The sequence below is a fragment of the Argiope bruennichi genome, chromosome 3 (assembly GCF_947563725.1).
Source record: "Argiope bruennichi chromosome 3, qqArgBrue1.1, whole genome shotgun sequence".
Classification (NCBI taxonomy): Eukaryota; Metazoa; Arthropoda; class Arachnida; order Araneae; family Araneidae; genus Argiope; species Argiope bruennichi.
Genome location: NC_079153.1, coordinates 74,006,842 through 74,017,519, shown reverse-complemented (window position 1 = coordinate 74,017,519; position 10,678 = coordinate 74,006,842). Strand labels below are relative to the sequence as shown.

Here is a 10,678-nt window from a genome sequence, read left to right as displayed (position 1 = left end):
TCATGAATATATATTAGTTTTAAAATATATCAATTATATTTTCAACAATCATGACAAAGATAAGATGTGGAACTACCGGACTCGTTATTATTTTTGGAATGAAGTGCAGAATCATGCTGATGTGAAGAAGAGGTACTTTACAGTGTTTCTCATTCATGTTGTTGCGAGGATTGTCAAGACTACAAATAATTGAATTTTGAATAAATGCTCATTTCTAATAATTAATTGATTCGTACTAATATTATTATTAGCTCTAAAGATGGAATGTTTGATAGGTATTGCTTTCAAAGACTTCGTTATTGTTGCTGCTGATAGAAATGTTTGTCATAGCATTGTGGTCGTTAAAAAAGGTAACTCGACTGTTCTTTTTTTACTTTTAAAAAGTGAGGAATTGAAAATGAAATATTTGCTGTTTGATGTTTATTATTAATTATCATTTGAATCTTTACTGATTATTGTAATAAGCTGTGTATGATATAGTATTTTTAATAAGTGCCGGTCAAGTTCCACAATGATTTTTAGTTCTTCATTAGTTTTCATCTTTTAGAAATAATATATTTTATTTTAAAGTTACGAATATGGATCTTTGTTTGGTGTGCATAATTTTGTGTCTTGAAATTCTCTTATAACATTTATTGATATGCTTGTTGATCATCTACATAATAGTATTGTCAAGTTTTTGATTCTATATTTATTTCTGTATTATCGTTCAGAAATTATTACTGTTATTATAATTTCATTTTAATGTAGCTATGTACACATCTGATTTATAAATTATTTCCACTTGATCTTTAACAAATTTCAAATTTTTAAATTACTAAAACATTGTGAAATGAATTTAAAGGTAACATTGAATTCGTATCTTGTGATAATTTATGTAATTAATTTTATTGAATTTAGTTTTTGTAAAAAGGGTTTGGTTTTAATTACAGAAATCTGAAACCTTTTGATATTTTGTAAAATGTTTAATGTTAAATGAAACGAAGTTTCTTTTATTTAATGATTTTATTTGTCTTCATTTGTTTGATTTTAATGTTGTTTTTTCTTATGACACTTTTAATTTTAATACAATTACATTTTTGGTTGACTAAATTATATGGTAGTATTAACAAACGAATTTTTCTTTGGAAATGTCTTCCAAAATTGTGTAATCAATGAATGGTATTATGATTATGGTTGGCAAACTTTTTAATTTTGAGTTAAAGTTTCGTACTGAACTCTTAAGTTTTACTAAAATTGTTTGTTTTTAATTGTTAAATATTTCACTAATGTATTAATTATTCAAATTGTAGACTTAAACTGTTTTATTTTGAATGTTGTTTAATTCTTTCCAGATGAGGATAAGATGTATAAGCTGGGTGATCACTTATTGATGGCAGTCTGTGGAGAACCTGGTGATACTATTCAATTTGCAGAATTTATCGCAAAAAATATTCAACTCTATAAGATGAGAAATGGTGATTGTTTCTTTCATTCTTAGTAAAATTTTAATTAAGGATTGTAGGTATCCCCCCCCCCCCGCACATACACATAAAGGATTTTTTGTTTCTATTTTCAAATTGCTAATATTTATAAAATGCTATCAAACATATGTGGTTTTTAAATATTTTGGAATGATCATAATATTGCATTGTTCTGGAATTTTTTCCATTTATTTAATCTTAAATTTAATTTTGTTATAAATTGAATTTTAATTTTACTGGCTATTTGATTCCATTATTATTTTTTCCAATTAGGTTATGAATTATCACCCACAGCTGCTGCTAACTATACACGTAGAAATTTAGCTGATTTCCTGCGTAGCAGGGTAAGTAGATTTATTTTCAACATTTTAAAAATTGATTAATAAGAACACATTTTTGATTTCACAGAATTTTGTCCATAAAAGAATATTTCTGAAGAATAAGTTAAAATGTTTATTCTTATGATGCAGGTACTATAGTTGCTTAGTAAAGTGACCAATTTTGTTGAAAAAAATGATGACTTAAAAAAGTATTAAAGTTTAGAAATTTCGATTTTCATTTTTTTTCTTTTACTTTCTTTTCTTTGCCAGTAGATTTATTTAGTTCTGCCAAAAAGATTATTGGTAAAACAGTTCTTTTCTGGAAAGCTATTATTTTGCACAAATAAATCTGAATTATTTTCCTGAGATTTTTTTCTGTTCATATCAGATTTAATACTTAAAATATTTGGTTTCTGTTAGTTAGTTCTGTTAGTTAATTTGTTCCATTTCCCCCCTTCTTTATTTTATTTTAAATGTTATTATCAGAAAAAATGTGATTTTTAAGATAATGCAAAATGGTCATTATTCAACAGATTAATGTGAAATACCCAGGAATTGCAATTAAATATAGTTTTACTACCAGTATGAATTTGAAATTTTTTTTCTATTAATCGTTTTTATATATTTTTTTCTTGCAAGAGGATGTTAAAGATTTTTGGTAAGGGTATAAATTCTTTTCAGTTTGATTGGTTCTTTTTAAAGATTATTAAGTTTTAAAATCATTTCCCTTGTTTAACTTCTTTTATAACAATTTAAATAAGTAGGTGCTTTGTTGTATGATAATAATATTTAAGATTTAAAGATTGAGAATGTGGAATGCAGTTATCTATTTCTTTAATAGTCTTTCAGTCCAGTTAATAATATATAAAAAACTAGAATTGTAACCAAAAGAAAAGTAACATTTTTTCATTTTGCTTTAAAGTTTTTGAGACCAAACACTGTTTTATTGTGTACATTTTAGATAATTATCTTTTTCCTGCATGCACATAATAATGTTACAAATTTTTAAATTTATGGAAGATTTTCTTTGCTTTTTAGTGTACAAATCTTCCTATTTTGGCCTTTTAAAACTTTTTCAAAATATTGAATTTCCATATTTCCCTCCATTATCACTGGGGGATAATAATGAAATCATTTTTTTTAAACATGGAATTTCTGTTCTTAATGTATTTATATGACCATTTTCTGTACTAGACTCCCTATGCTGTAAATATCTTAATGGCTGGATTTGATAAAGATAGTGCTGAATCTGAACTTCATTACATTGATTATTTGGGAACTATGGATAAATTGCCGTATGCAGCCCATGGTTATGGTTCATTTTTTGCTTTAAGTATCATGGATCGACACTACAGACCAGGTGAGATTTTTTTAAATTAAATTTTTTATTGAATTTCTTTGTCATCATAATTTTTCATTAAAAATTATGATAAATTTATTAAATGACAAAGGTGTTCTATTATAATTTATTATATGATTCCTCAATTGAAGGAGAAGTTCGTTATTCTAATTCTTATTGATTTTATTTTCATTTGGTAATCTTTTCAATAAGAAAAGTTAACTTTATTTAAAAGATTTACCCATTACCTTTTATTTTGTATATATGTATTGCACTATCTGAACTTTTGTTACAGTATTTCTTATTTATTTGAATGGCTACCTTCATGACTTAATAATAATGACCTTCATTACCTACCTAATGGTTGTCATACTGCTGTGAAAACACAAAGAAATTAAAAAATGTCTTTAAAAAATCCCTGGAAAATGCAGGGAAATTTGAAACTTTCATAATAACCAGAAAATATAGGGAATTATAAAGTTTCTTAGTTATTTATTTCTTTTCTAAAAAGTGCCAATATCTAAAGATTGTGAGAATAAAAGATCCAAACAAAAATATAACATTTGCCATTTTGTAATATGGAAACTTGCCCTTTTTCTACTCTCCATGTTTTTTTTTCTGTATAAATCATTTCCAGTTTCATAAATCGTGTGTTTGGTCCAAAATGGCCAAGTTTGGCTTTTGTTTCCTAAAACCAAACCAAACCTAACCAAACTATTCCAGTTTCAATTTGCAAGTAAGATGTTCCTTTTCCCATAAGATTCTTAAATTGCAGCTAAAGAGCATGCACACAACTTCTGTAACTATGTGAAAGAATAGATAACATTTCTGTGGCGGAAATAGCAACATTCCATTTGGGTAAGCAGTAAAGTGGTATTAAGTCTACCACACTTGAGTTTATTGAATAGTTTATTATTTGAGAAACTGTGAGCTTACTCAAGGTAAATTAGAGAATCTTTTCAAAACAATGAGTGTCCTTAAATCTGTATTTAATATGAATTGTACGGATAAAAATATCAATCCTGTTTTCTCTGAATGGGTTTCGAGAAGTTTCGAAATATCCATATGTTGCATACTATGTAAGAAGATAATAAGCCTAAGTAATATGGAAAAACAGGCACTTACTAGCCATGCCAAAAGAGGTAAACATACAAGACTGCATGCATCATTGGTATTGGACTTAGTATTAAAAAAGAAAAGATGGAAGATTTAAATGGAAATACTGGAAAAAAGGGCATGTCAAATTTAACGTTAAAAAATAAACCGATTTTGAACTTTTAGCTCAAGAACAATCATTTAAAGTTGAATTTTTATGGGTATTAAAACTTGTTGCGTCACATTCATCCTTTGCATTCAATGATATATCGGAAATATTTTCAGATAGCTGAAAGTGAAATAGCTAAAAAAATTAACGTTAAGCCATTCAAAAATGTCATACCTTATTTGTTAAGGAATAGTTCCATGAAACTGATAAATGAAAAATCTGCTGAAATTGATGCCCAAATACATGAATTGACAAAAATAAATAAATAATTTTGCTTTTTAATATTTTTTTTGTTAATTAATCTTTAAATGACTTGTATCTCATGGTAACAGAAATGTTTTGTGTTTTATTTCATCTAAGTCCTTAAATTTGTGTGATTCACAATTAAAAAGTACGAAAGGTAATATATCTCTCAGCCTCTAATATATAAATTTTGTCTTGCTAAATTCTAAGTAATAAAGATTTTTTTTTTCTTTTTTGCTTGTAAATATCGAAATTCTCTTTATATGTTATTATTTCAATTATGAAATTGTTTCTTTCTTTCTTTCCTTGCCTTTTCCACTCTTTAATATCGTATTGCTTCATAACTTGCACAGAAAAAAACGGATTTTTTTCCAGATTTGAGTGGCAACCCTATTAAATAATTAATATGGAGTGCAAAATAATGCTCTCTCTCTCACTCACACACACACACACACACACACACACACACACACACACACACACACACACACATGTATATTTGTGTGTGTGTGTAAGCATTCTTTTGTTTGACGCAGAATGCAGTTTTGAAGACATTGAAGTTGTTTAAAGTTTGCTTTATTTTCTCTCTAATCCATCCCGGGAAGGCACATTTATATACAAGAAGCCACGGATAAAACACGTTTGCTCACAGCAACAGATTAGACAAGAAGTGGTTTAAAAAGAGGGAGAAACAAATTATCTCAGTCTTATATGCATATTGTGATATTTTAAGAGAGATTTTCATGGCATGTCAATCAAAAAGCAAGGGAAACACAGGGATCTTTTAGAAGAATTTGTAAAGTCAGCGATATTTTGTCCCTTCTCTTAGAGTGTGAGAATGTTTAGGCTTTTAGCCGATTCAGCAATTTTACAAAGCTTCTCTTGAATAAATTAAGTAGAGAAAGTGGAATTCGATAAGGAAATAAGAAAATAAAATTACTATGGGCTAAATTAAAGTCTTGGAAATTAATTTGGAATTGAAATTAGAGTTTAAAATATCATTATATATACATACATATATAGGTTTTAAATTTCACCTTATGATTTGGTATGATTAAAAAAATACAAATTCATGTCAAGTAGTTTATTGCAAATTAAAAAGTGTTTATTTTACAAAATAAAATTGGAAGTGAAAATAATAGCGTTAAGTCTTTGAAGACAGTGTTTGCTAATTTAATATGTACTGTACTGAAGAAGGAAAATTTTTTCATGTTAACTATTGCTAATTAAGCTTTGACATTTTACTTTCAATTACTTTATTCATGATTAAAAAAAGTTTAATGCCATTTAACTTATAGTCTCATTTTATGAACAATATTAAGAATATATATTGGTTATCAGCTAATTGAAGGTACTTGAGACTTTTAGTAAATACTCATCTTTTCCAGCTTAAATTAAAAGCGTAAACAGTATGCTACTCCAATAATATCAAATAACATCACAGGCCCATAAAGGATAAGATAGCTGATTTCACAGAAATTTTTATTGAGTTCGGTTAAAAATATAAATGTAATCTTTAATATTCTGAATGCAAAGATTAACCTGGTTAGTAAAGGAAAGAAAATCCTTTGAAATTTTATATGTTTGGTATTTTTAAAAAGTTTGTGATAGTAAGAATTGATATATAAAACGCTAACGTAGATGCAAAAACAGGACGAATTTGTTAATCACTGTTTGGCAACAGTTAGACCTTACCTTTTTGCGAGTGTACTTTTTGCTTAACATTTTTTTTATTTCTTTCATTGTTTTATCATAATTTTGGAATAAATTGAATCTGAATATATCTGTTGCTAGCTAAAGTGGTTTAGTAGATGGCGAGCGAAGCGAGCCTAGAGAAGCATTAGCAGTTCCTGGGGTTGGTGAGCATAAGCGAACAGGGGGCGGAACCCTCTATTTTATTTTATGTAGAATGTTTATATATTTAAAAAATAAGTAATCATGAAATGAATATATAACTTATAAGATTCCTGATCAAAATAATGATTTTGAATTTTAGACATGAGTCAAGAAGAAGGTGTTGAGCTTGTTAGAAAATGTATTAAGGAGCTGAGTCATCGCTTCCTTGTCAACTTACCTTCTTTCTCAGTAAAAGTTATTGATGTGAATGGAATACATGTGATGGATGACATTCTGACTTCTACTTTTGCTGCTTAGTTATTTTGAATGTCTTTTTATAATAAACATATTTACCCCTTTAATTTTACGGTATTTTTTCATGTTTGAATATTTATTTTTAATTGCTCTGTATATTTCCAGAATGTATATATTTGAAAGCATTTAGAAAAAAATTTACTAATACCATCTCTTATTAATTAAATATAATTTCATTTTTTATTCAATTTAAAATATTTTGTATGGTATAAAAATGTTCTAAACAAATTGCTTGTATAATTTACTTTTAGGGGGGAAACCCCCTTAATAAATTGAGTTTGTTTCTGTTTAAAAATCTTATGTTTATAAAAGGAAATTGTAACCACAAATATCTAGAATCTTCTTAAACAATATTTTACAGTTGCATTTCATGAGAGGAATTTGTGGGGAGTATATTGACAAAGTTTTAAAGGTTTGGCTAAAAAATGTTAGATTTTTAAAAAATGTATTTGAGACTAATTATCAACTAAATTTGTTTACATTTTTTTTTTTTTTTTTAATCTTCTTGAAAATATTATCTGCAAATATTGTTAGGGATTTTTTCTTTTGTAAATGTAGTATATATAAAAGATTTATAATCGCAAAATTACCATTTTTATGAGATTTTCTTTATTTATTTTTTATTTCAATTTCAAAAGCAAAAATGCTGAGAATAAAATTAAAAGCCGTTTGTCCCAATTTAATTAATATATGTGCTATAATAATTTGTTACATAAAAATATGATAATGCCAGCATAAAATGCTCATTAATAAACTGAATGAAATTTACAAAATATAATTTTATATTAATCATAGCAGATATTCAGATTGTAGAATTTTAATAATTTTCCAAGCATATACCCATATTTCAGGAATAAAAAAAAAGGCTCTATTTGGAAAGCTTTTGATGCAAGCAGTAAAAAATGACTCAGTTTTGAAATTTTTTGTTAAAATCTAAATTTCTTAAAGAAATTTAGAATGGATGATTTGTGCAAAGCAAATTAATAAATTTGGTAATTTCATATAAATTTAGGAAAAGTATTTAAGATCTAAATTTTATAATAAAAAGCTCATTTTCTTAGGTATTTTTACTTTGAAATTCATAATAAACAAGATCTTTTTGTATACATACATTCTAAGCAGCAAAAGAAATATGAAAATAATTTCATTTAGAAAATTGAGAACATTTTATATTTTAAAATTGCTATTGTATTACACCAAATTTCAAATGTTAACCTTCCAACTGCTGATTATTCTGAGTAAAGCTTCTCTAAAAGTCACCTCTATTTTACATAGATGATATCAAGAAATATCAGCTTCACACAGATATTGTTCGAAAAAGAAATGAGTTTTCCTTTTCCTATCGGTGGGAGGCATGATTAGAATTTGGTCTCAACTTTTTTTTTTTTCACATCTGCAAAGTATAGTTTCAAACTAAACTCTTAAGTCTCAATTTGTTTTTTGAAAGCTTACTGCATCTAAAAAGAAAAATATTTATAATCTGCACTTTAATTTTTTAAAGTAAATTTTAAAAAAAAATTTCATAAATAAATTTATTATCGAAAATCTTTCTTTAAGCATTTTTAGAAGATAAAGCCTATTTTAGAAATTTTTTCTTCACTAGTGTTTAATGATATGATATAATAATGAAAATTATCACATATATCTCTAAAATTAAGCTATTAATTTATCTTTTTCAGTAGAGTTTAGAAGTGATATTTGGTCCAAACAATTCCCCCCCCCCCCAAATGGTTGGTAATTTTCAATATTTGTGTCTCATAAGCTTTTTTTTTTCTGGTCTCTTTTAAAATATATTACTCTTTGAAAAAAGGAAGATTTTATTCTTAATGATGAATTCTCCATTTTTTAAAAAAATAATTTGTTGAAAGGGATATACTTCAACCATTTTTTGACAAATTAAAAAAAAAAAATTAAACTCATGGATTTCAAATACAAATATTTGCATATAGACTTGGAAATATCCTTTAAAGGCGATAAGTGTGGATTTTTCAATCGAATTCAAAATTATCCAAGAATTTTTCTCTAAATTTTCTAAGAATATCAAAAGGATAGAATAAATATTTAGTAACATATGAAGTAATATTTTTATTCCATACTACAGTTTGTTTCATATTTAGCACCCAAGTTATCTAAATTTTGCTATGAAATAAAGCAAAACATTTTTGTAGAATTTTTTTTATTTTCCTATAGTTTTGATTGCTTTATTAAACTTTTAAGGTTATTGTCTACTATTTTTTTTTTTTTTTTTGTAAGAAAATACTTTTTAGTGCTTCAACACAATCTATTGTAGAATAATTTTGATAGACTTGATCATAATTTACAATATCAGGATTAATAGAAAGATGCATTCTTTTAAGATGAATGACAGTAAGTGCAAGGTGTATCAATCAAATGTTCTAAAAAAATTTTTTTTTATCTTGGGTTTCTCAATAAAGCCCATGATAATACTATATATTTATAAATCAAAAATAATGCTACTGAGTAAGATAAAAAAAAAAAAAGCACATATTTGTATCAACTAAGCAACCTGCAAAATTTTTTTTACTAATTTACACTCTAAAATTCTTGCAAATTCTTTATATTAGTTTTTAAAACTATTTACTAATTGTTTACTTGTTTGTATGGTTTATTAGCACAAGAGCTGTATTTGGTTATAAGTTTACTAATGAAAAGAATCCTGCCTAAAGGCAGGTGAAGTATCAATTTCAGATTTTTCCTGCATCAAGATATCATTTATTTATATATCATTCAAAAATCTAAAACTTTTATACATCATTAAATACAATCCGGTACAAATAAAAAAAATGCTAAAATAAAATTTTACTTTGCCTTTTTTCACAATTATAAAGACAATATTCATTTTTTGATTACTATTGCATTCATTAAACCTACTTTTTCATGTTTTTCAAGATTGAATCATTAAAATGCAAGATTTTTTTTCTTTTTCAAATCCAATTTTCGCTACTTTGCCCTATTGATACCATTTGAAATTGTAGAACAACTCTTGGAATAGAATTTTTTTTTTTTTTTTTTTGCTTTTCTCACCTCTGACTAATAAAGTATTTATAACTTCTTTTTTTAACACAATCAACATTTAAAAAAAAAAAAATGTGAATCACTTACTATTTATTCTTTTCTATATAACACATCCTTGAATTAAAAATAAATATTTTTACAAATTTCCAATTATTTTAAATTTACTCCTACTGAAGTTAGTTATAATTCATTTTATCAGACTTTATATCTTCCGTTTTTTAGTAATCACTTTTTCTCAACTTAATAGTATTTCATTTAAACCTGAAAAATTAGTGTAATCCTATCCAGTAACATCTCGAAGTACAAACTTAGATGGTAGTTTTGGTCTCTAAGATGTAGAATTGTTTTTATATATTTTTTTTCTAAGAAAAAGTACAATTTGACTCTTACAGATATATTTCTACACATTTTTACCATTACTTTCATTTAGTTATTGGTTTCACAAATAAATCTATATATCAATATAGAAAATTCTTCCCACTGCACTTTCATCTTAAAAATATATAATAAGTAGAAGAAATATTTTAAAAATATGCTTAACTTGTACATATTTTAAAAATATCTTATCCATTTACTAGGTGAATTTTTAAAACAAAAAATAAACATAATAGTAATAAAATGAATCAACAAACACAGTCACTGAACAAAAAAATTTATATATTCAAAATAACAATTTCTGCTCTTGATGACCCTGTGATTTTATAGAACGCCTAAATGTAGGTAATCAAAACTTTGATTAGCGAAAATTTATTTAAAAAGTATCGTATTATCCAGATATTAAAAAAAAAAAATTTTTTTTTCATTAAGTTTTATTTATACAGTAAGTTGTGAAGAAACTACAAAATAATAAAATTCAGATGAT

The 10,678-nt window shown here is 25.7% G+C and overlaps 1 protein-coding gene across 1 annotated transcript; it reads left to right on the top strand.

Annotated features, from left to right (window-relative positions):
• The first annotated feature begins 118 nt into the window (after positions 1 to 118).
• LOC129962713 (proteasome subunit beta type-2-like) lies at positions 119 to 6,827 on the top strand. The gene is made up of 5 exons (XM_056076648.1): positions 119 to 350; positions 1,335 to 1,457; positions 1,737 to 1,807; positions 2,978 to 3,143; positions 6,626 to 6,827. The coding sequence occupies exons 1-5, from the start codon at positions 260 to 262 to the stop codon at positions 6,781 to 6,783; spliced, it is 609 nt and encodes a 202-aa protein (XP_055932623.1). The 5' UTR covers positions 119 to 259; the 3' UTR covers positions 6,784 to 6,827.
• The last annotated feature ends 3,851 nt before the right edge of the window (positions 6,828 to 10,678 follow it).